Genomic DNA, 25,561 nt, shown 5'->3' with positions numbered 1-25,561 from the left:
GCGAGTAAAAGTACTGCATTCAAATATTACTTCAGGAAAACTACAAAAAGTGTACTTTGGTATATACTTGGCTAAATTCCATTACATCATGTAATTAACACATTTACGCCACGGTATAAGTGTGTTCTAAAACTACATTACAAATGGTCATTTTTGCAGGTTATCCTAATAAAACGCACAAAAAGCACAAAATGTAAAGACGTTTTGCTTCTGCACCGTGGCTTAGAATTATTCCAGTGATTTTTGAGTGCTAATTAGCAACATTTAGAGTACAGGCGCGTGAAGGATTTTGGGGTATTTATTAAGTGTGGAATGCGCTTCGGACCACACTTTGGCCACAGCGGCGAGGGGGGCGGGTGCATACATTGTTCACTCGGAAGCTTTATGTGATTTTCTTCGAGTAGATCATGTCTATCAATCTCTCTGATTAATTGCTTGCCTCCTGATTAACTGAGACACAGTGGATCCAGCTGTAAGTGACTCCTGGAGGGAAACGTTTACTTTGAAAGGTCCCGCTGGACTTTCCTCTCTGGCTCCGTCCCACCGGGGCACCAGTTCAATCTGTCCCACTGAGAGCTCAACCCTAAAACCCAGAGGACTTGAAGAGGAATCCCACATTTCACGGTCTCTTCTTCCTCAATATCTTACGGAGAATGGGAGACTATGATGAAGACACTGCATTCCTAGGACAGACTGGACCATATTTCTGGACCAAATTTTTCCTCCTTAACACCATTTTTGTTTCAACTGGCTTCAATGGATTTTACATGATCTTTGTTGGGGCAGTGCCGGAACACCACTGTCTCATCCCCGACGCTAACTTAACGGCGGACTGGAGGAATGCCATAATTCCCCTCACACGAGTGAATGGCGAGGAGGTGCAGAGCAAGTGCAGCAGATATAGACTGGACGTGGTGAGAAATCTCTCTGCTGCAGGATACGTCCCTGGCCGGGACGTCAACCTCACCAACCTGGAGCAGGAACAGTGTGTCGATGGATGGGACTACAGTAAAGAGATCTACCAGTCCAACATCGTCACAGAGGTTAGGACCAATGTGCATGACTCTGTGTGAAATGTTGAATTTCAGAACGTCTTTTTTTTTTATGTGCATCATTTCTTTTTTTCTCATAGTGGGATCTTGTTTGTGATGATCAGTGGAAAGTTCCCTTTGCTTCCTCAACTTTCTTCGTGGGATACCTCCTTGGTTCCCTCATCTCCGGCCAGCTTTCTGACAGGTATGTCAGAGGCGTTTTCTGTCGTGAATGTTACGAGAGGATAGGCGCTGATATGGTGAAGAAATGGCTCCATCTGCTGTTGAAGCTGAAGAATCTTTACTTTGTGGTTTCCTCACTGCTTTTTTTTTTTTTTTACATTCATTGTTTCACAAATATTCAAACGTTTCTGTTTCCAATAAATGTTCTAGAGTAAAAAATAAAAATAAACATTAGGCCAGGAGTAGTACAAAAACATATCTGTGTAATATGATGTGGATTGTATGCTCAGAATTATGATCTGGTTGCTTATTTAGTGAAATAAAAAATTCAAATGCTCCTCACCAGTGGTTCTAAAATTCTGCTTCATTTGTTGCCACGTTTTGTGCTTCTTGCCCATGAAGTCTAGTGAGCTTGTTCAAAGAAGCAGCACATTAAATGGGCTCATCCATATTATTTGTAGAGTGAAGAGCATTTGGTGGGTTCGCTCCGACAGACATCACCGGCATGTCGCTTGGTCATAGCAAAGCGGGGGGGGGGGGGGGTCTTGGAGCACAGCAGTGAGGAGATGTGCTGAACTGCTCAGATCTTGAACAGCTGTCAAAACCCTCTGGTTGGTGGTTGAGAAAGCAAGGGTCAGCAGATGTTACAGCCTTTTGATCACGTGTCACATGATCTTAAAGGCAGAGGTGATGATATATTTTTTATATATTTATTATTGTATGTTTTTGTAAAATGTCTACCTATAATAATGTCTACCCATAATAAGCTACTTATTATTCATACCTGCCTGAATGCTGAATACGTGTCTCGTCTCTGCTGGCGTTCTCCTCGGCCTGTGTTGCAGAGCTCTAGACATTACTGGACGAGCTCTAGACATTACTGGACGAGCTCTATAGACATTACTGGAAGAGCTCTAGACATTACTGGAAGAGCTCTAGACATTACTGGACAAGCTCTAGACATTACTGGACGAGCTCTAGACATTACTGGACGAGCTCTAGACATTACTGGACAAGCTCTATAGACATTACTGGAAGAGCTCTAGACATTACTGGACGAGCTCTAGACATTACTGGACGAGCTCTAGACATTACTGGACGAGCTCTATAGACATTACTGGAAGAGCTCTAGACATCACTGGACGAGCTCTAGACATTACTGGACGAGCTCTAGACATTACTGGACGAGCTCTATAGACATTACTGGAAGAGCTCTAGACATTACTGGACGAGCTCTAGACATTACTGGATGAGCTCTAGACATTACTGGACGAGCTCTATAGACATTACTGGACGAGCTCTAGACATTACTGGACGAGCTCTAGACATTACTGGACGAGCTCTAGACATTACTGGACGAGCTCTAGACATTACTGGGCGAGCTCTATAGACATTACTGGACGAGCTCTATAGACATTACTGGACGAGCTCTATAGACATTACTGGACGAGCTCTAGACATTACTGGACGAGCTCTAGACATTACTGGACGAGCTCTATAGACATTACTGGAAGAGCTCTAGACATTACTGGACGAGCTCTAGACATTACTGGACGAGCTCTATAGACATTACTGGAAGAGCTCTAGACATTACTGGACGAGCTCTAGACATTACTGGATGAGCTCTAGACATTACTGGACGAGCTCTAGACATTACTGGACGAGCTCTAGACATTACTGGACGAGCTCTATAGACATTACTGGATGAGCTCTAGACATTACTGGACGAGCTCTAGACATTGCTGGACGAGCATTTATCATTCCGTCCAGGCTTCAGTGAATGAAACAGTCACAATCACCAGTCTATGATTCTGTTTCCGCTCAGGTTCGGGAGGAAGAAGGTCGTCTTCATCTCGCTCGCGGCTCAGTGCGTCTTCGTCCTGATTCAGTCCTTCTCTCAATCTTGGACGATGTTCTGCATCGTGTACCTCTTTGTTGGAGCCGCCCAAATTTCTATGTATATTTCTGCTTTTGTACTAGGTAACCAATCCTCATGCTATGTCTTATCGGACATTCTAATATTGTTTTGTCACACGCTCAATCGCTCAACATGTTTATGTGATTTTCTCTCGGACAGGAACGGAGCTGTTGAGTAAAACTATGCGAGTGATCTTCGCGACTCTCGGGGCCTTTCTTTACTTTTGCATTGGGTACATGACGCTACCCTGGATTGCATATTTTATCCGAGAATGGAGGACCTTTCTTGCCGTGCTGTCCATGACGACTGTGGTCTACATCCCATTGTGGTGGTATGTTGACCTGAGAGTCAGATTTTGTGCATCCCTATAATGATCCCTCCCCCAGAAGGACTCATGATTGATTTATTTGATTGTGCAGGTTCATACCAGAGTCTCCCCGATGGCTGGTCACTCAGGGTCGGGTGGAGGAGGCCGAGATCATAGTGAGGGACGCTGCAAGGAAAAATAACGTTGAAGCACCAGCAGTTATTTTTAGGGAGTCTTTGGTACGTTTTTTTTTTTTTTTGCATAATATAAAAATACTGTGACTTATAAAACCTTTGGATTTTGTTTGTAGACTTGAAACACACATAAGTTTCCAGATCTCTCTGTCACTTTGAGCCTACAAGTTTTTTTTTATTTGGTTTGAACATTTACTTTGAGGTAATTATGTTTCTGTAATTTCATTACTGCATTTACAAAAATGAACCTGATTTGCTTTCCAAAAACGGAATATTTTCTGAACATATTTGAGTCTGGGCAGTGTCGCCACATAAAATCGGTATTGATCTTAACCTACAGGCGAGCGCTCCAAGCAGGAAATATACAATGCTTGATATCATGAAATCCAAGAACATCAGATGCATCACGCTGATGTGTCTGCTTTTATGGTGAGTGGCTTGTCTTTAATCATTTGTGTGAGTGTGCGACTCACTAGAACAAACTAGAGGGGGAAAAACAAAATATATAAATAGGCTCCATTAATCTAATTTGCTTTCACATTTTTTTTAGGATGGCCATTAACGTCGGGTATTTTGGATTGTCCCTGAACACTTCCAACCTTAGTGGCAACCCCTTCATGAACTGTTTTCTATCGGCTACGACTGAGGTCCCTGCCTACATCATTTCAACTTGGCTGCTCAAGATATGCCCAAGAAGAGCACTGCTGTCTGTGTTCCTGATCATTGGAGGGGGGGTTCTTCTCCTCATCCAGTTCATCCCTGATAGTGAGATTATTACCTCCGAAAGAGGAGGTTATGTTTTTGACACCGTTTGTTTATCTGTATGACTGTTTGTTAGCAGAATTAGGGAAAAACTGCTGAAATCTGAAGATGTGTCTTCGTCTAATTTAGATCCCATTACATTTTTAGAGCGATCCGGATACCCGTCTGGATACAAAAATAAATCTCGATTTTCCTATTTACTTATAATGGAGGCTTTTTCAAAACAAATCACCATCATAAACGGGTCCGATATGCACTATCATGGAAAATGTCTTCTAGATCTGATCCGGAATAAGGTCAGGAAAAATGTTAAACTTTAACATTTAACAGGAATGTTTCCTAGTTCTTATTTAAATTACAATGTGACAACATCTAGAACATTTCATTAACATAACATAATAGGTTATACATGCATGAACAAAATAATCATTACAATTTTTGATTATTGATAAGAATTTCTCCAAACCACCAACAGCAATGGAAACCTTTCATAACTTAACCCAGGTCGTTTCTATTTCTCCTCCTCAGGCCTTCACTATTTGGCTCTGGCACTGGAGATGACTGGGAAGTTCGGCTTCACCATGGCATTCGGAGTTGTCTACGTCTACACTGTGGAGATTTACCCCACTGTGCTGAGGAACGTTGGCCTGGGAATGTGCTCTTCTGCTGCACGCATTGGCAGCATCACAGCTCCTTATGTCATATATCTAAGTAAATGCTGTCAAGTGTATTGGATATTCAACACACATTTGCCTGTATTGAGATACTTTATCTAAAAATCATCATTAATGTCATTTTCCAATGTAAATGTTGCTCTTCCTTCATTTTTAGGGACTTATAATAAGGTTCTGCCTTATATTGTCATGGGAAGCCTCACAATCGCCTCTTCCTTGGTGAATTTCTTCCTTCCAGAGACCCTCAATAGAGATCTTCCTGAAACATTGGACCAGATTCAAGAATGTCAGGTGTAGGTGTATTTCACTGAGTTGCCATTGCTTCACCTTTTCTTTACCTCTGCCAAGGAAGATATGTTCTTGCCGGCGTCCAATATTGCAATATCATGCAAAATGTCTTCTGGATCCGATCCAGAATAAGTTCACAAAAAAATATTTAATTTTAACATTGAAAACGTTGTTGAAACATGTCTTTGGACTTTGTATACTGTAGATACGATAGTATATATGTCCTATTCAGTTTTTTTATATTTTGCTGTTCCTGCATGTTTTTCTATGAAGAGCTTCAGAATAATAATTCCGATATAAACAGTTTTTATTGGACAGAACAAAATGAGCCACATGAATTGCTGTTTCTTATTTTCTGAATCTTTCTATGGGATTTCATTGCAGGTTGTGGCGTGGAACAAAAAAGAGGAAATTGGTAGAAAATGGAGGAAGAAGCAACACACCTGTGCAAGAATCCAAATCTGAGATTCAGACTCTTTAATGTTTCATTTTTAATACAAACGGCAGGACTGAACCTATCATTGTTTGATCGTTTGTAATTTACATTTGGAAAATGTAATCCCAACCATCCACAGTGGAATCCTCAAGTCAAACTGCTGGTTTTTATTCTTTTAAAAGCTTTAAGGATTGTTTTTACTGAGTAGATACTTGCTAATTCAACTTTTTTCAAGAAAGGTTGGGGAACAAATTGTCATATTTCTGATGTTTTTTATGGTATTAAAATGTGTGTCTTACATCTCTTACACAAGAAAAAAGAACAATGAAACAAGCTTATAAAAAGGCCAGATTTGATGTACTCTTTAAATTAAAAACAAGTAAATGTCTGTGTTATTGTTGCTTGAAAACATTCCACCCAACAACCAGTGCTTTTATCGACTGAGCCACTTAATTTGCATGTCGCTGCTGCACTTTGCAGCAGTGCACACTAGGTGGCAGTAGCGGGCTTTAACCCTGACCAATCAGGGGTGCCCATTCCGTCGATGGATGCCTATCATCCGTCCGAACGATGAACTTTGTCACGTAATTGACGCACAGGGCAGTTATTTATTCTCACAGCTAACTTCAAAAGTGAAGGCAGCTTGTTCTTCAGAAATCCTTCTGTTAGCATTAGCAATAGCATGAGCCTGAGTTTTGCTAACCCAGCTAACTTGAGGTCCAAGCAGCAGAGACGGATCTCGCTACCAGTGTTTCCCAACGTATTGTTTTTTTTTTCTTTTGTGCCATAGCACATATTTCACATTAGAAAAACCACATGGCAGAAAACGTAAAAATAATGAATTAGAACGAACACGAAGCTGACATTCTTGCAGGAACTGAGGAGAGACACGAGCAAAAAAAAAAGAAATCTTCAACTGCTGAGTCTCTGTCTTGCCAGAGCTCAGAAGCCATCGGGACACAAATTTAGAGCTTCATCTCATCATTGCTGCTGCACCAGTCAGTACTTGGTTAAAAAATATATATATATATGAAAGGTGATCTTCACATTATGTCAATTTCTGAGTTATTGCATAGTTGTTTGTCATTAAAGTGATAGGTATTTTAGTTCATTAAAAGCTTAAATCTCCTGTAGCTCCAGGTGACAGACTCAAACCAGTTCACGCCTGGCAGTAAGCAAGTTTAGACAGGTGCCTTTTACCTCAGTGTTGCCTTACAGGGGCTTAACTGTCTAACACATTTGCACATGCAAAACTACAAAATTGGAGACAGCTTACTTATATTATTTCTTATAAATATTATAATACTTATAATACGTATAATTATTGACCCCTGTTCCTGCACACACACACATACAGGTATCTTTCAGTTTTACTTTACGGCGGTGTTGTTGTGTTTCCTGTGTGTGATTAGGTTTGTTTTATGTTCTTCTGTTCTCTTGGCCAGATGAAAATTAGTTTGCAAACATTTTGTCTGGGCGTTGTCACGTGTTAAACAGCACACACACACACACACACACACACACTCTTTGCTTTTGTAGGTACTTGCTGTTCAAGTCTTTCATGTTATGCTGCGTGGATCTGCACTGTGATAAACCTTCTGCTTTACAGCAACATTATTGATTCACTATACTTGTAAATGATTAACTCCCATCTCCAGGATTTGACCAATGCTCAAGCAGTGTTGCTTAATGCCCCCCCCACCCCCCAACCCCCCTTCCAGATGCTGTCACCGCCCACTAGATTCAGCTTTGTACAAGATTCAGCAGGACCGACTGTCTGTCTGTGCTATTTCCTAGTTATCTTTTTTAACCAGGTCATGGAAAACCTACAAATTCGAGACTACGACAGCATTACATCGTTTCTCGGATCTTGGGGGCCGTTTCAGCGAAGGATCTTCATGGCACTGGCCATCAGCATTCTACCAAATGGATTTACTGGTGGCTACATAGTATTTGTTGGTGATACCCCACCTCACGAGTGCTACATACCTGAAAACCTCAGCATCAGTGCGATGTGGAGAAATGTGACGATCCCCCTGGAAACATCTGATGGCATTTCAAAGCGCAGTTCGTGCTCGAGGCTTAACCTGCAAATGGTCAGCAACTATTCCCAAAATGAAATCATCCCAAACGTGGAAGTGAACGTGAGTGAGATTCCTTTGGAGAGTTGCCTGGATGGGTGGATATACAGCAAGCAAATATACCAGTCGACCATCGTCACAGAGGTGAGTGATGGGTCGTGGTCTACCGTCGTTCGCTTCATTCAATCCCAATAAATCTCACAAGTCGCCTGCGAGGCGTAGAATCAGAGTTAGAGTTCTATCGGTCATCTTGTCTATACTTCCGTGCAACAGATGCTGCAAATCTCCTTTTTGATATTATTTTTAAACACATCATTGACGACTTCAAGTAAAACATTGTGTATGAGAAAGATATCCCTCATATTTTCCTGATCAGTAGCAGCAAGTCAAGTGATGAGTGCATCGATTTTGCAGTGGGACCTCGTATGCAAGAATGGATACAAAATTCCCCTGTCCATCTCCATCCATTACGTTGGCGTTCTCGTGGGAACGTTCTTCTCAGGCCAGTTGTCTGACAGGTAAGCGCTCGCATGCGTCTGTGTCTGAGAAACAGAAGCCGTGAAACTGAGCTCTATTTCTCACGCAGGTATGGACGGAGGCCGGCGGTCTTTCTCATGATGCTGCTTCAAACTGCAGCAACCACAGCGCAGATATTCTCCCCGAGCTGGGAGGTGTTCACCCTCACTTACTTCTTTATTGGGGCGGGCGGAGTCTCAAACTACGTCATTGCATTTGTGTTAGGTGTGTTTTCCATCATGCAATAAGTTAACACAGTTTGTCTTAACGGCAATTCTCGACAATTAACGAGAATTATTCTCAAATAATCGGGTGAAAAAAAGTATCGTGACAAAGAAAAAATGAAGTTATATATTTGTATCTAATGTGTAAAACAGGGCAGCTCGGTGGCGCAGTGGTAAGCACTGTTGCCTCACAGCGAGATGGTCGCAGGTTCGTCTCCGGCTTGTGGCCATTCTGTGAGGAGTTTGCATGTTCTCCCTGTGTCTGTGTGGGTTCTCTCCGGGTTCTCCGGCTTCCTCCCACCTCCAAAAACGTGCAGCCTAGGCTGATTGGTGACACTAAATTGCCCGTAGGTGTGAGTGTGTGCGTGGCTGGTTGTCTGTCTCTGTGTTGCCCTGCGATGAACTGGCGGCTTGTCCAGGGTGTCCCCTGCCTCTCGCCCATTGACTGCTGGGATTGGCTCCAGCTTGGCCCGCGGCCCGATAGCGGAATAAGCGGTTAGAAAATGAAATGAGAAAAATGAAATGAAATGTGTAAAATATTCAAATACGGTGTAGAATGTCTACTCTTTAAAAATGCATATGTTAAATCTGATTTTTAGGATAATGTTTAGTACCAGCGTCATTCCATTATCCTACCCTTTGTGTTATTCTGGGTGCATTGTCCCCATTTCAAACTGCATTTCCACACTCATATAAAGATGGTCTTCACAGCCTCGTGTACAATCCTGGCATCTGATCCTGATTTTAAAGATACAGTTTGAAAACATCTCCTAATATTATCTGTCCAGCAATGTGTCAGCGTCTATCATTCATTTTTAACAGGTACAGAAATCCTTGACCCAAAAGGTAGAGTGGTCTTCTGCTCCCTCGGGGTCTTCCTCTGCTCTGCTCTGGGGTACATGGCGATGCCTGCAGTGGCTTACTTCCTCCGTGATTGGCGGTTGCTGCTGATTTCAATGGCTGCCTCTGGCTTGATGTACATCCCTCTGTGGTGGTGAGATCATTTCATGCACTAAGGCTACCCCCCCCCGCCCCCCGCGACCCGTGCCCGGTTAAGAGGAAGACAACGAGACTAGAATTCATTCAATATTTTAGTGCTTTCTAGATTGTACACATCTTCGGTTGTTTGAAACGTGTCCTTGGTGTTTCAACGGCTCAGGTTAATTCCTGAATCTCCTCGTTGGCTCCTCTACCAGGGAAGAGTGAAGGAAGCTGAAGTCATATTAAGAAATGCTGCCAAGACAAATAAAGTCGAGGCTCCGCAGGACATATTTACACCATCTGAGGTACGTATACGTACTTTGACATGTGATAAACATACCCAAAAGTAAGGATATTTGTCATTTTGGAGATTGTTTCTTTGTTGTAACAATACATCATACATCAATATTTGACCATTGGAAAGTCTGTTTATTTCCCTTTAAAATGTTGCCACATTTGTAAAAACAGTAGTAGAGCATCCAGACTGGATCGAATCCTCACACAGGGGATGATTATTATTATTTAGCCCATATTCCACTTTGAAAATTAACAAAAGCACACTGCTTCAAAGCATTACATGCAAATGTTACACATTTAAAAATAACCTAAACTCTAAATATCAAAAAGATGTCAACGATTAAACAAGGTGAACACTTTAGAGTCGTGTGTTGGAAGGAGTTGGATGGAACCATTCTATGTTTTTGTATGTGTTTTTTCTTGCAGTGTGTTGTATCTGCAAAGACGCAGGATTTGATCCTTCGCGTGTGACTTGTCCCCTTCTTCATAGATTGCAGACGCGCTGTCTTTGAAGGACAAGAAATACAACATTTGCATCATCTTCAGGAACTGCAACGTGTTCTCGACTACAATAGTGTGTTCCCTTCTGTGGTAGGACGACGATCTCTCTCCGACACAGCAAAGGCGAAAAAAGATATTTAAAAAAACCACACAAAATGTGATCCACACGAGACAAACCACAACCAAACAAGACATAATTCAGTCGCACACACATTTGTATAGATTTTTGTCATCTATTTTTATTTTTGTTCCTGTTTTGTCTCCTCAGGCTCGTCATCGTCATCAGTTACTTCGGTTTAGTCCTCAATACTTCAAACCTGCACGGCAACCCTTACGTAAACTGCTTCGTGTCCGCTGTGACCGAAGTCCCAGCTTTCATAATTGCCATGATACTGCTCCGCAACTGCTCGAGGCACTTCTGTCAATCATCTACTCTTTTCATTGGAGGTGTAATGATCATCTGCGTTAATCTCATTCCGATAGGTAATATTCAACACTTTCAGCTCCTGGTGCAGTAAAAAAAACAAAAACAAGAAAAGAATGTGAAGAGTGTCTGCAGGTCGGTGGCAGCTTCGTAAAGCTTGAGTTCGAATGATTGGTTTTTTCAGTTCATTGCAAACATCGCAAAATTAGAGCGATGATTTCCCATCGGTGCCTTACATAGTCCGCATTTTTTTATTTGCCGGTGCAGACGGCGTTTCTCATAAAATCACCGTTGTGTGTCAGTTGGGGCCAAACGTCCAGAAGATGGAATTTGTGACTGGGTGGAGAGACGATCTACATAAAGTGCATTATTACGTTATTAGATCCGCACCGCTAAAAATATATTTAATGAGTACATTTCCTGTGACGATTTCCACAGGAAATACTATTAGTGATTGCAGATGAAATGAACTCCTCTAGTTTTATCTAAACATCCCGTCATGGATCATTTGTCTCAGCGATTGCCTTTATATGCGAATAGCAGTGTAATTCTAGTGCATTTTGGTTGTGTGTTTGTGTAAGCTGACTAAATAAAGATCCTACAACAGGTAACTTAGGTGACTATTTTAGTGTTCTCTGTAATGTACGGTTGTTTTATTTATTTGATTCCCTTAGATTCTCCAGAAGTGGCCGTGTTTCTTGAGATGCTGGGCAAATTTGGGGTCTCTGCATCTTTTTGTGTGGTGTATGCGGTTTCATCAGAAGCCTTCCCAACTATCATCAGAAACACAGCAATGGGATGTTGCTCGATGGTTTCTCGAGTTGGTAGCATCATTGCCCCCTTCCTCATTTTTCTGGGTAAGTCTGTCTGTCTGCCCGTCTGTCTGTCTATGTAGGGAACAAACTACAAACCAGATGTTGTTGGTAACTCCTAGTTATTTTTATGACAGAAGTCTGATTAACTGATGGACAACGCAAAATAGATAAGAAAAACTCAAGAGACAGGGAAATGGGTGAAATGGTAAAACGTAGTCGCGGTACCCTGAACATCTGGAAGGAGGTGCACGGTTTATTCCCTTCCCTACAGATGTTCCTGTACACTATAACTGCCTCTGGGGGCTTCTTTGTTGCCATGTCGGCTACCGCTATTCTGCATTAAATTTGTATTTTTCTTTCGTTTGTGGAGGACAATACTCCAAGGCACTCCCGTACTTATTGATCGGAGGTTTGCCAATTTTCGGTGCTGCCTTATGTCTGGTGCTGCCAGAAACTCATCGGAAGGCTTTACCAGAGACCGTGTCCCAAATGCAGCAGATGTGTGGGTGAGTGGGGGGGCATTTATTTCTGACGGAGCGTCGGCTTTACCAGAGTGGATTTATATTTGAAAAGAATCCAGTTATTGCGTTTTCAGATCGACATTTTAAAGTGCATCACCACATTATTACGATAAAATGGGCTTAAAGAGAAACCTTTCGTACGATTACGATTTTCCGGTGTTGCTAAATGCTCTGTCTGCCTCAATGTTCTCGCAGGAGGAGAGGAAAGGAAGAACAGGAAGCAGAACATGAAGAGAGCGGCGCTGGCTATCGGTGCCAAGAAACCAAGATTTGAAAACCGCAGCTAAAAAAAAACTATTTGCAGTGATGACCTTTTGTAATGACCAAAATTGTTTTTAAAACAATTATTATCTTAATAAAAAAGTTAAAAGAAATTGCAACAGTACAATAATAACGTCACCTTAAAGCTTCTGGGAACGGGAATGCCATATTTCCTTATATTGCATGATGCTGACGCATGAAAGTACAATTCCACTGTTCTCGTCTGTTTTTTTGCTACTTCATACAAATATTATACTTTTTTATATGTATATTCTCTTGTGATAATTTTGCATTTCTTTGCAACTGTAATGATATAAATATAAATGAATAAAATAAATAAGCTCAAACTCAATTTAATTCAAATTTACATCACTCAGTAGTTGTATAGTTGGTAGTTTCAGATTAATTTAAAGGGAACAGAAAAGTCCCTTTCGGGTAAAAAGATTTTTGAGGTATTTCTAAATTGTGGAGTTGGAACTTTTTCTTTATTGTAGATTTTTTTTTTGGATGTTTCAATGCATTTACAATTAGTTTCAGTCATAGTTTGCATTATTGTCCAGTTCTTGTTATGCATTCGTTCATTATTTCCTTTATTCATTTGGCGTCTACCTTTAAATGAACACTAGATGGCAGCATTGCTCGGTGGTGAAGACTTTCAGTATCACCAGAGTGATTCAGCATGTATTTATTCTGTTATGGCAGGAGTAAAAAAGGAAGCATCAGGGTTTCATTATTAGTGTCCCACGGGGAACTTCCCTTATTTGTTATAAACCTAATCTGCCCACTCACTAGTGATTTTAGATCTTGTATCTGGACGAGTACATGGAAGAAAAACACAATCTAGAGTTTAACATGAATAAAATACAAAGAATAAGAAAAAAGAAGTGTTTATGTGTTTTACAGAGCTATCAAAGCTCAAACAAAAAATGATTTCTGCAGAAAGGCCAAGTGCACGTACAACATCAAAGGGATTAGCGTTGTTGTGAATGCTGTGCTCTCCCACATGGCCTTGATATGCAGCGTACAGATAACGTAGCAGATGTCCTCCCCTTGGTATGCAGCTGCAAAGTCTACGTGAGCTATTAAGTGACTGTGTTGATTGATTAGTGAAAGATACTGGAAAGTTAAGTGATATCACAAAGCATGTATTTCTGTAACATAGAGATAGTCAGATATTCTGATTCGATATTCTTTCTAAGCTTGTTTAGATAACATGCAAAAGCCTTGGTTTTAACTTTAAACCACGAATAAAATCAAGAATAATCAAATAAATCATTGGGAATATGATAGATTATGTCCGACCTGCAGTGCTGCAGACATACCCTACAGATCCATGACGGTTAAACTCTTATCTGTTACTCTCTTCATGTACAAAGAAATCAAGTAATTTAGAACACACACACACACACACACAAAAGCTACAATGGGAAACGTGTCAGCCTGGTGCAGCTGTCACATGATTTTTGTGGATACCAGGTGACTCATCCAGAATGCCTTGTTTTCAATTTTCCAGAACAAAGCAAGTTTCCCAGAAATGCTGAGCAGCAGCCCTTTGTGAGCAACAGCGACATCCAGTGGTCAAAAGATAAAGCCGCAACTATTGGCTTCATTTAAGTCACGTGATTTATTAGAACCGGCCCGCGGGGCAGTCTTAGCCTGTCCATTAAATAGTTAAAATACTTCATGTTTCTCCCTGCATGCACGAACCCTGTCAGTCCCAGTTAAGGTCACGTGACCTAAACAGGAGGCAATAATCCTGGGTCAGGGTTAGTAAATTACTAAACTCATATTATTATGAACTTAGTTTATTGTATGGAATAATTTATTTAAAACTGCTGAATCCAAATTAAGAAACTGTAATAAAATATGCAGCATAAAAACCGAAAGTTCCTATTTATTTTGGAGGTTACATGGCGCCCGGTATTATGGACACGATGGCGATGGCTTTGGTGTTTGTGCTGCACGGCAGCGACTGGAAGCCATCTGTCTGCTTTTGGACAGACCCGTGCCAAATCTGCTGAATCATCAAGAACGAACTCTTCCCGCCCGACATTCTCGCAAGGCACGGAAGATACCTCGAATGAAATGGTTTCTAAATGCAACCGATAGAAATGTACGGCATGCCTTTGAACCGGTCCTGCGGTCTGAAGGTTCGGCCTCAGTGCAGCTCATTGTCTTCCTGTTCTCTGCTTGCCTTGTTGTTGTTGCCATGTCTTTGGATTTCACACCGTGAAGCCGCCCGACCTGAGGCCACGCCCACGGCAGACGACTTCACCACACAGAGACGAGGTCGCCCGAGGTGAAGTCAGAGCACACAGAGCGAGTCGCTTCTGCATATCGAAGAGTGACTGAGGCCTCGTCTCTGCTTCATGCTGACTCAGTCCTGAAAGCAGGAGATTCATGCCCCCCCCCCCCCCCCCTGCACATATTAAAAGACAATAGCAATAACAAGCAGGTAACTCATTCAAAGTTCACATGGGGTCAGGACAAGTCTTCTGTTATCTTACCTTAAAGTGAAACCTCACAAAACTAATGGGGGGGGGGGGGCATAGATGTGAACTTTAACCTTCTTGAGATCTGCAGGGAGTTTTATGAACCTTTACGATAGAAGGATAAAGGAGTGCTGGAGCTAACGTGACCAGCCGATGGGTACAGTTTCAACTTTCAGAAACTTCCTCCTGGAAGCGTGCAAGTCTCACACAAAAAGTCTCACACAAAAAGTCTCACACAAAAGGTCTCACACACCAAAGTCTCACACAAAAAGTCTCACACACAAAAGTCTCACACAAAAAGTATCTCACAAAAGGTCTCACACACAAAAGTCTCACACAAAAAGTCTCACAAAAGGTCTCACACAAAAAGTCTCACACAAAAGGTTTCACGCACAAAAGTCGCACGCACAAAAGCATCACGCAAAAAGTCTCACACACAAAAGTCTCACACAAAAAGTCTCACAAAAAGTCTCACACAAAAACAAATCTGAGAAACTCAGAGGAGAATGATATAGTATAAACTTCCAGTTTTGTGCTTAGAGAGCTCGTTTTAGTAAAGCTCGTGATGATCTCTGCTGCGACCTGGAAAAGTGTAAAGATGGTGTGTGTGTGTGTGTGTGTGAGTGTGTGTGTGCGTGTGCGTGTGCGTGTGCGTGTGTGTGTGTGTGCGTGTGTGTGTGCGTTGATGGGCAACATTTGCATGTGATTTGTGCCTGATGCAAATTAAACCGCCGCCAGGTTTGAGAAGGTTTAACAGGTTTCTGTGTGTGTTCACTTTGTTGTCATGGTGTTCTTAGCCATGGATACCAGCGTGTGGTGTCCACCTTTGTGTGTGTGTGTGTGTGTTAGTGGGGGGGGGGGTATTTGTGTGTGTTTCATCATTCCAGTAATCAGCCAACTCTACCAAACTGTCTTCTCCTTTCCTTTTCCTTTTCTCTTGCATTGGTTCCCATAGAGACGCACGCGCTCTCACGCACGCACACACACACACACGCACACACACACAAACACACAGAAAACCAAAATCACCTCACAAACTCGAGACATTGTCCCACAGAGCTGCTGCACACGGCTTGGTTTCCAGAAAGTCAGCTGGTTTATATCCCGCCCCCTTCTTACTTTCTTAGCCTTCATTGGCCTCTCTCTCTCCCGCTCTCTCTCTAGGTCTCTCTCCCTCTCTCTCTCTTTGGTTCTGTGAAGGCAGGTTGTATGTCCCTGATCGATGGCGTCTTAATCCTCCTCCTCTGTTCAGAGACGTTTTCTCCAGTTTGACAAAAGTGTCTTCTTTAAGTCCTCTCTCAAACCATGTGTCTGTCTTCCCTGGCTAAAACCTGGACGTTGCTGTCCTCAAAGGACTCGTTTAGAACTGAAGAAGCCTCTTGGATGAGGCCTGAAACGTCTGCAGCAGAAGCAAGTCCAGTCGATGCCTCGTCTTTGCTTTTCATGATTGACCTCGACTTGGATTACTGAGAACGTCCTAAAGAAATAGCAGCTGGTTGCCGTAGAATTAGACATTAATTGATCTGAACATTGTTTCCGAGGCTGTAAAATATGCACAAACCAATTAATGATGCATAAACAGAGGATCATGCAATCCAGATTTAAAAGCAGTTTTTCACTCATATTGAAAAGAAAGTAGAAAACTAGACGCGTTGGAACCTCCGCCAAGCAGCTCGTTCCCCTCCTAACTGGATTTACACCGTCCACATTGTGATCTAGATTCTAGATCATCACCAAAAGGTTCTAGATTGTTCTTGGTATCTTTGTACACCAACCATGACAAGTCAAAGTGAATCGAACTCTCCCCGCCCGACATTCTCGTAAGGCACGGAGGAAAGCACGAATGAAATGGTTTCTAAATGCAACCGATAGAAATGTACGGCATGCCTTTGGACCGGTCCTGCGGTCTGAAGGTTCGGCCTCGGTGCAGCTCATTGTCTTCCCCTTCTCTGCTTGCCTTGTTGTTGTTGCCATGTCTTTGGATTTCACACCATGAAGCCGCCCGACCTGAGGCCACGCCCACGGCAGACGACTTCACCACACAGAGACGAGGTCGCCCGAGGTGAAGTCAGAGCACACAGAGCGAGTCGCTTCTGCATATCAAAGAGTGACTGACGCCTCGTCTCTGCTTCATGCTGACTCAGTCCTGAAAGCAGGAGATTCATGCCCCCCCCCCCCCCCCCTGCACATATTAAAAGACAAAAGCAATAACAAGCAGGTAACTCATTCAAAGTTCACATGGGGTCAGGACAAGTCTTCTGTTACACCGTCCACATTGTGATCTAGATTCTAGATCACCAAAAGGTTCTAGATTGTTCTTGGTATCTTTATACACCAACCATGAAAAGTCAAAGTGAATCAGAGTTGATGTGTATTTTTAACTGATTGAAATGGGTTTTAATGTTAAAATGTAATCTTTTTTTCCGGACCTCATTCTGGATCAGATCTTGATGGACTCCCTAGAGTCCTAGAGCTGTGAGGCTTATACACTTTTTTACCTGCCGAGGAAGCGGTTCCTCTGTGGAGCGTGAACGTCGAAGGGAATGTGACACCGTCCTGGGTTGGGCCGTAAACCAGTATCATCCCAAACAATCATAAATCGTTGTAGCTTCACATTCCACGCGTGTTCATTGAGTATTCAGGCTGCAGAGGAATGAAAACAAGGCCGCATCTTCTCATGTCCCGGGAATGTTTCATTACCTCCGCCGACGAGGGCATGTTTCTGGCTGTCTGTCTGTCTTTCTGCCTGTTAGCAACATAACTCAAAATGTTACAGACAGATCTTGATGACATTTTTAGACAATGTTAGGAATGTTACCAGGAACCGATGATTCGATTTTAGTGATGATCCAGAAGAGATCCTGGATTCTGGATCACTTTGAAATTTTCTTTAACTTTGCTGTAAATGGAGCTTCAAAATTTGTTCCTTCCAATCTTGGTTTATAATTGACTGAAATTTATGGAATTTCAGTCAATTACACAATCAATTTCATCCGGATCGAATCCGGATTGCAAATATTACACCCAAATGTGGGTACACTTGTGTTTCGGCCTATTACGCTAAACTGCATGTTTAGCTGAATTTGGAGGTGGGTTTCCTCACACACACACACACACACGCACACACACACACACATCTTTCAACCTCTCGTACACCGAGACGTGAGGGATAGTTTGCATTGACTTAAATCATTTCCATTTCAGGGCCACGCCTGTCCATCGTGTCTTATTCCACCTTGCTGGTGGAGTTTTAATATACAAGTATTTCCTCGTGTGTTTTCACAGAGCCCACTGACCTGGAGCCCTGAAAACCCCCTCTCTAGGGGCCCCTGGGGCCCCTGAGTCCTCTGGGATGTCTTCAGGGAGTGGTCATTTAGAATATCGTGGATGAAGTCATTGTGGCAGTTTCTCACTGCGACTGTTGAGGAAACGGCCCTGTAGATATGCAATCAGTTTTAAAATAGACATGAGTCAGACAGCGAGTGGGGGGGGGGGGGGGGGGGGTGTGTTTAAAATACGAACTGGGTAGATAAGGCTCGTCCTCTGGGGTACTGCCCACGTCTTCATTCCTCAACATTCGGTCTGCAAATTTTAACCAAGTTGCACAGCGGATGAATTAAAAAACGTCCGGTAGCGCAAACAAAAGCAGAGCGAAGCACAGATGACTCAGTCAGAGGGGCAGAATCTAACCGGAGGTAATGAGCAAAGTCCCACCTGAAGATTTTCATCTTCTTTTATCAGTGGAAATATGGAATTCACCATCCCCGTTAAATGTAATTTAATTCAGATGTGCACGAATAGTTTTAAATACGGCGTCTGGTGTATAAAAATGTGGAAATCAAATAAAAATCTATTTCTCATCCTTTCAATAAATTCATTTCAGTCCATTAAAAAAACAAAAGATCATCAGACAAGAATTAATAAAGTCTCTTTTTCTGGCTGATTTATAAACATTTTATTTTCTCAACTTCCAAAATTCAGTGGGAAAATTCCACTTTCCAATTATTTTACAATAATTATGCTTATTATAATTTGTTTGTTTGTTTGTTTTTTACAGAATTTGAAGTATTAAAGTTTGCTCCATGAAACCACATTTTAAATAAAGACAATGAACATCTTCTCTCAAAAAAGAAATGTACCAATACTGAAAAAACATAATTATTTAGACCAAGATACCTTTTTTTATTATTATTATTAATTTTGAGTTGGAGTGTCAGAGTTAAATGTGTTCCTCTCAGTGTTTCCACTACTTCAGCAATCCTCACAGATACACAGCTCAAGCTGTGGATTTCACAAGAACGGAGAACTAGAAGTCACTTTGTTGCTCAAAGAAAAGGCCCTTTGTGTTAATAATAAAGAATCAGATTCACATGCATTTTCTTTATTTAAAATAAAATAAAAACCCAATAAAACAAAAACTATTTACAGAAGTCATTTACAACAGCGTGAATGAAAGTGACGCGGCATTCTAAAGAGCTTTCACCACAACTTGGGTTTGTTTAGTCAAATTCCGATCCCCTATGCCAAAATTCAGTTTGGCACATAATGTGATATGATTGTGATAGATTAACTATTGTTGTATACTGAACAGATTTTCTGTGCTACCGCAAAAAAGTCACGAAACAAGTAGCAGCACAAACAAACCAAAAGAACCCAGGCAACAAAAAAAATGAACAGCAGATGAGTCCCGTTAAAACGGCCGCCTGTCCAAACTGCTCCAGGAGACATGCTGGACGGGTGATGGGCGGCGAGTCAGATGGGAACAGGGATCGGAATGGAACCACACCAGACAGGAAGAGCTCTTTTAGAGTCCAAAGTTTCACAGAACTGTCCCGTCCGCACTCCTCAGAGCAACGGCATCTGTTGACAAAAGCTGCTCCAAAGTTCGTCTGTGTGGTTCGGGAAGCCCGAGTCCAGCGTCGTGTACTGAGGGACGTCCTGGAGCTCGTCCACTGCAAGGCAAAAGCCCCAAAAAATTCCAGGTGAGGACGGCGAAATCATTTTCAAAAAACGCAACCGATGAGGTCAGAGTGGCGTCAGCGCAGGCCGGGTGAATGCGGTGAATGCGGTGAATGCGGTGAATGCGGTGAATGCGGTGAGCAGAATTTGAGCAGGTTTAACGAACGTCTTCCTCATTGCTTCGCTTCCGTTCACAAAAAAAAAACGGGAATATCTCAGCTTCTGTTGCGTCGGTTCAAACTTGCTACATTATTCAAGCACATGTTTGATGTTTAGATTTGGCTTAAAGGCAGAATATTTTATGAATGGATCCTTCTTCGCTATCGGACCGGCAGCCTTTACCTGAGGACGACTCGCTCCAGCTGCTCCCCGGGCTGGTGCAGTCGTCGCTGCACAGCAGGCCCTTGCTGCTGAAGCCACTCGTTAGCCACGCCGAGTCATTCTCCAGTTGCTGGCAAATCTGAAAGAGCAACACTGGCCATGAGATTTTGGTGAATCCATCACCGAACCAATCACTTCTATTGGTATTTAAAGCTCACCTGGATAATATCTTCTTGGTTGTCGTAATCTAGAAGAGCCCAGCGATGAGAAACAAAGAGAAGGAGCGGCTCATTAAACAGCTTTAATCTGTCTGAAGTTGTTGTTGTTGTTGTTTTTTCCCCAGACACGGATCAATAATGATCGCCACACGTGTGTGTGTGTGTGTCGCCTCACCGGGACTGTGCTCCGGTGAAACCTCAAATCTGCAGCAGAGGTTCTTCAGCGCCGCCGATCCGTCGACGTCCTGCTCGAGTAGCTCGGACAGCTCCACAAACGTGAGATCTGCAAACGTGGCGAGCGGGAAGCATATCAAATGAGCGAGCCAGAAGAGGTGGCTTCTTCGATGACGATGACGATGATGATGATGGTGCCGCAAGGCGACACTTCCCGTTTGTGTTTATACAGGAAGTGGCCGCGTTATAATGTTTATTCTTCGGCGCGACTCGGATCTTTCTCCGCACCTTGCTTGTCCACTGTGCTGTCGACTGCGTTCTCCTGAGTGATGAGGGGATCTTCTGACATCGACTCATCCGTGGGATACTCGGGAGCCATCTCCTCTTCATCCTCTTCGACCACTACAGCCTTTGTTCTCTGAAGGCCGAACAAAACAAAGAAAAAAGCATTTAGTGAGATTCAGAATAAGAAGTTGTTTGTCTGGCTAATGTGTGTGTGTGTGTGTGTGTGGTATACATTAAACTGTGTGGAGGAAAATGTAAAATAAGTACATGCGAGTACCTTCCTCCTCGACAGTGTTCCCTTCGCTTTTCTCCGCTTATCTGTTGAGTTGGAGGAAGACATTTGGAACACTTTAATAAGAACAGGCTAGCTAAAAACAATCAAATAGAAAATGAAGATCAACAGCTGTGATGTGTTCCCTTAAAAGCAGCTGTGAGATGTCTCACCTCTGGATTTCGGAGTAATGGGCAACATCCTGTAGACGCGCATGGCTTGGTGGCCTTTGTTGATGCTCTGGTTCTTCACTTCCTCGATGTCAGGCAGCGAGTTCATGGCGCAGCGGAAGTTGGCTTTCCACGTCTTTGGATCGCTGGCCTGACCTTCCATGTATTTCCCTACGGAATGCATTGTGTTTAGTTTCACATCGTCTTTCTCCAGGAGAAGACTTTTGCTCGTGGGGGGGTTCCCACGCCTGCGCCTCCGCCTCCTTCGCTCACCTGTGTGGATGGCCCACTCCTTGAACAGGCACGCGTCCGTGTCCAGGTCCCACCCGTGGCGAGCTGCGTGCTTCCAGGGAATGGAGAACATCTTCGTGTCCTGTCAGGATAAAAAAAAAAAAAAAAGAAGGAAGAGGAGTTGAAAGAAAATCCACCTGTTCAAATCAGACTTAATATTCTCCCGTAGTGCAAGAAGCCGCGACTCAAACTGAGCATTTCACGTGTAAGTCAAGTTTAAGTGAAACAATTCAACTTTTGTGAGCGGCCGTCTCACCTTGTCCACCCAAATCAGACCCGAGACGTTGTTGGACTCGATCATCCGCTCCAGCCATGGCCTCATCCTCATCCTTGACACGGGCATGTCTGCCTAAAAGATTCAACAGAGGAAGGGAGTGCAAAGTCTTTAGAGGAGGAATGCAGCAAGAAGAAATGAACTCCCCACTCGGTTCTCCTGCAGCCTGCTGGGGGAGCAGAGAGAGAGAGAGAGAGAGAGAGAGAGAGAGAGAGAGAGAGTTCACGGCGGGGGCATGCAGGCGAAACCGGGGAGCTGCGCATCCGAGTCAGTGTTATTTATGAAGGTCACAGTAAATCAAATAAAAAATAAAAATAAAAAATAAAAATCCTGGCCGGATAATTTTAAACGTGATAATTAAAGCAACGACTTTTTTTCTCCCTGCGCGGATTTACGCACGCCTCCTCGCCCGCTTGCATGCGCATGGTACGCACACGTTTAAAAAGAGATTGATTGGTTTGAACGACTGCAACTTTCTACAGTGTAAAAAACAAAAATAACATTAAAACTAAACCCTGCTGGCAATAAAATAAATAAATATTTAAATAAGAGCCTTTTCGTTTTAGTAGAGGCGATATAAGTTGATATCATTTCACTTACAGGCGTCGCTCCTCGAATGATCCGCAAAAGGAAAAGGCAGAATGATAGTCCGGTCAGAGGCAGAAGAGATGCGTCTCCTCGTCGCGCGTTTTCCTGTCTCTACCGGAGGTGAGCAGGCTGACCGACGAGGGCGCGTTTTATACAGCGGCGCGGGTATTCCCCGGCAAGTACACTGTAAAACACACAACAAGTGCAACTGGTGCAGCTCCGGAGTCTGTTTTTTTCAAAACGCACTTCAATTATTTTCACATAAACGCATCAACGATCATGTTTTTTTTTTTGGCCAATGTGTTCATGGAAATTATGACGTCGTCATGAAAAGAAAAGTGCGCATCACGAATATGTGTCAAAAACAAAGGCAGCAACCTTACATCATACATTTTAAAAAGACTTTAAAAGACTTTAAACACCAAAAAAAAAAGATGATTTCATCTCTGTATATTTATATATTTTTTCACCCCTTCATCAATTACAAAAGTGACCCTAAAGGAGAGAGTTAAATATAAATAGAAACTTTGGTTCATTTTATTTTTTACAGTGTTCTTTGCGCCCCTCCTGCCCCGTTGAGCAGGAGACTCGTTTCCGAGAAGTCACGCCGCTAAAAGCAAGAAGGAAGTTACTAACGCGATAACAACACTGGCTGATGCGCCGTAACGCGCTGGATGGTGGCGCGTTGGCACATCCAGCTCGACTGGCACGGTGCGCGTTTATCCCTGCAGGCAGTCCTTAAAACCTTTAGGACATTTCGCACGAGTTATCACAGAATCTGATCCCAATCTGTCAATTGTTAAGATGTAGGTACGGTTTACAAATAGATTTAACTGCAGTAATAAGTCATTAAAAACAACTAATACTCCAATAATAGAAAGCCTTTATTGTCGTTGCATAGTGGTTACACGACTATAATGCATAATGTAAGAGCAGTAATGCAATTCTAGTTTATATATACAGTATAATAAAATATATATGTTGTGCATTCAACTGACAAAGCATTATTATTATGTTTGCACCACACGTTTTTAAATAATAATATTAATATTAATAACAATAATAATTATAATTACAATAATGGACATTGTACAAATAATTTTGAATAGACAGATAACATTATAAAATGTAACCCTGAACTCTCGTGGAGCTTCCGAACGCACCCACGCGCCCACGCGCCCACGCGCCCACGCGCCCACGCACCTCATGCCAACGTGAGCCTACAAGCACGATACGTGACGTAATCGTGGGCCCAGCCCTTTGGAATAAGGGGCAGCGTTTACAATAAACGATGCAGCGAGACACCGGGAGGGGGCAGTGCGGTGCCGTGCCGTGCTATCACGTGACAGTGAGAACCGGACGCGATGACGACACAGCGAGAAAGTGCGCAGCTGCAAACCACGCAGACGGAGCTCTGAATGAATAAAAACGCGTTTATCCGGACTTTAGGATTTATTCCTGGTTTATATTTAATGACGGCGTGACGCGCATGAGCGCGCGCGCGCGCATCGGTTTCTGTTTTGATGGGAGTTTTGGGAAAGCCCAAAGCAGTCACAGGGTTGGGGCTGCTGTCCTTCTAGGGACTTACCACGTGTGTTTGCGCAGTAAGGGAGGGGGGCGCCGGGGCGCGGGGGAGTTTCCTGGCGAGTGATCGCCGGCTGTCAATCCTTGGGATTTTCCGAGGTGATCAGGAATTGGGGAAACGCGAAACATCATTCTGGAGACCGGCAGCAGCGTGGAGTGGAATAAAAAACCAAAAACCGTGAATCCACTTTCAGGGATTCACTGACGCAAAACGCACGCACGTTTTATTCCTGCAGGAGGCGCGCTGCAGCGCAGAGTACAGATTGAGATTAGGTTAAATCTGTTTACGTTAGGTGTGTGTTAACAAAAACACAACGGTCCGACGGATGGTGGCGCTAGTGTGCTTCATTCATTTAAACTTCTGTATAAAATGTGTGAATTATATATTCTGGAGGAAACTAATCTCGCATTGCAGCCTGACCTGCTCCCGAATTCAGATCGGGTGGATGTTGCAGACATCCAGAAGCTTTGACCGTCGTTGAATCTACCGACATTTCATTCACAGGATTTACGTGACTCCAGATTACACACGTTAAAGGGGGTTACATGTCTTGAATCCAGATTACAGTCCAGAGTTCTGCTCTTGACTTGTATTTTTATTTTTTCTACATTTGTTGTTCCCCGTTTGTGTTTTTGCTGTTTTCGTTTTGTCGTTTTTCATTTTAATGTTCATTTTTAAAACACGCTTCCTGTTTTGCTGCACGTCCAGACACAGAACTGGACGTGCTTCTATGCTTTTATTCGTAGCTCGTATGTTTGTGAATTACTGATGATAAATACCGAGGCGTCAATAAATAAGATCAATCAACTACTTCTTCATTTAAACCTAAATAATTGTAATTTGTAATCCCGGTTTTCACACCACCGCCCATGTACATTTACATACAGTAATGGTAATCCGGATTATTTAGGCCACCTTGTAAGGATAAAACAGTAATTTGATGCTTTGAGGATGAGGCAAGCAGCAGGATGAGAAACGTGACACCGGGTTTGAGGTTTTGGAGGGAGTCGTTCTCACTTGGAACAAATGACAGATGTTTGACACAAGGGGCCTCAAATATACTCTGGGTTTCATCAGAAGGAAAATAAATATCGTCAACAAATAAGAGAATATTTGTTTAATATATATATTAAACAAATATTCTCTTATTTGTTGACAGAATGTACCGTGTAATAATTTAATACTATAGTATTAAATTATTACACGATACATTCTGTTGAATAAGATCATCAAATCAAGTCAGTCAGACATTAAATTAAGTGATTTGTAGCAATGAAGTGCTAAATAACAAATTAACTGATAGGAAAATACTTGAATAGATTGTAATAATAATAATAATTTAAAGACATGATACTGGGAGGTCCCTTTCTATAAGTTATTGATTGAAACTTGGATGAGTGTCTGTAATACAACAGGAAGTCACACAGTGGGGCTGTTTTCAGATCGGGTTTATTTTTCCTTTATTTACAAGGTATTTTCCATTTTGCTCTCAATGGTTATCGGTTATTAAAAATAAAAA

General features: G+C 42.5%; 3 protein-coding genes across 3 annotated transcripts; 2 read left to right on the top strand and 1 right to left on the bottom strand.

Moving 5' to 3' along the window:
* The first annotated feature begins 653 nt into the window (after positions 1–653).
* On the top strand, positions 654–5,838 carry LOC137900331 (solute carrier family 22 member 4-like). Its single transcript, XM_068744394.1, has 10 exons — positions 654–1,043; positions 1,133–1,236; positions 3,040–3,194; positions 3,292–3,463; positions 3,552–3,678; positions 3,974–4,062; positions 4,184–4,398; positions 4,924–5,106; positions 5,227–5,362; positions 5,742–5,838. Exons 1-10 carry the CDS (start codon positions 654–656, stop codon positions 5,836–5,838), a joined length of 1,668 nt encoding a protein of 555 aa, XP_068600495.1.
* Positions 5,839–7,610: 1,772 nt separating this feature from the next.
* LOC137900564 (solute carrier family 22 member 4-like) lies at positions 7,611–12,427 on the top strand. Its single transcript, XM_068744672.1, has 10 exons — positions 7,611–8,018; positions 8,289–8,392; positions 8,461–8,615; positions 9,437–9,608; positions 9,774–9,900; positions 10,383–10,483; positions 10,662–10,876; positions 11,492–11,674; positions 12,003–12,137; positions 12,339–12,427. Exons 1-10 carry the CDS (start codon positions 7,611–7,613, stop codon positions 12,425–12,427), a joined length of 1,689 nt encoding a protein of 562 aa, XP_068600773.1.
* Positions 12,428–19,271: 6,844 nt separating this feature from the next.
* irf1b (interferon regulatory factor 1b) lies at positions 19,272–22,561 on the bottom strand. The gene is made up of 10 exons (XM_068744085.1): positions 22,470–22,561; positions 21,852–21,944; positions 21,578–21,677; positions 21,308–21,475; positions 21,141–21,181; positions 20,867–20,996; positions 20,580–20,687; positions 20,405–20,433; positions 20,208–20,325; positions 19,272–19,858 (listed from the first exon to the last, which is right to left on the bottom strand). Exons 2-10 carry the CDS (start codon positions 21,936–21,938, stop codon positions 19,752–19,754), a joined length of 888 nt encoding a protein of 295 aa, XP_068600186.1. The 5' UTR covers positions 21,939–21,944; positions 22,470–22,561; the 3' UTR covers positions 19,272–19,751.
* Between the last annotated feature and the right edge of the window lie 3,000 nt (positions 22,562–25,561).

The sequence above is a fragment of the Brachionichthys hirsutus genome, chromosome 10, assembly GCF_040956055.1.
Source record: "Brachionichthys hirsutus isolate HB-005 chromosome 10, CSIRO-AGI_Bhir_v1, whole genome shotgun sequence".
Lineage (NCBI taxonomy): Eukaryota > Metazoa > Chordata > Actinopteri > Lophiiformes > Brachionichthyidae > Brachionichthys > Brachionichthys hirsutus.
Note: the sequence above shows the minus strand (reverse complement) of the source record. Positions and strands in the feature narration are given on the sequence as shown.

What these genes read in the sequence shown, in the direction of transcription:
- LOC137900564 (XM_068744672.1), top strand. Translation starts at nt 7,611, where the DNA reads ATGGAAAACCTACAAATTCGAGACTACGACAGCATTACATCGTTTCTC. An exon ending in TCAGGCCAGTTGTCTGACAG is followed by an intron (nt 8,393 to 8,460) that starts GTAAGCGCTCGC and finishes TTTCTCACGCAG; the next exon opens with GTATGGACGGAGGCCGGCGG. An exon ending in ATGTACATCCCTCTGTGGTG is followed by an intron (nt 9,609 to 9,773) that starts GTGAGATCATTT and finishes TCAACGGCTCAG; the next exon opens with GTTAATTCCTGAATCTCCTC.
- irf1b (XM_068744085.1), bottom strand. Translation starts at nt 21,938, where the DNA reads ATGCCCGTGTCAAGGATGAGGATGAGGCCATGGCTGGAGCGGATGATC. An exon ending in GGAGTGGGCCATCCACACAG is followed by an intron (nt 21,476 to 21,577) that starts GTGAGCGAAGGA and finishes TGCATTCCGTAG; the next exon opens with GGAAATACATGGAAGGTCAG. An exon ending in CTGGAGCGAGTCGTCCTCAG is followed by an intron (nt 19,859 to 20,207) that starts GTAAAGGCTGCC and finishes TTTGCCTTGCAG; the next exon opens with TGGACGAGCTCCAGGACGTC.
- LOC137900331 (XM_068744394.1), top strand. Translation starts at nt 654, where the DNA reads ATGGGAGACTATGATGAAGACACTGCATTCCTAGGACAGACTGGACCA. An exon ending in TTATTTTTAGGGAGTCTTTG is followed by an intron (nt 3,679 to 3,973) that starts GTACGTTTTTTT and finishes CTTAACCTACAG; the next exon opens with GCGAGCGCTCCAAGCAGGAA. An exon ending in TCCTTATGTCATATATCTAA is followed by an intron (nt 5,107 to 5,226) that starts GTAAATGCTGTC and finishes CTTCATTTTTAG; the next exon opens with GGACTTATAATAAGGTTCTG.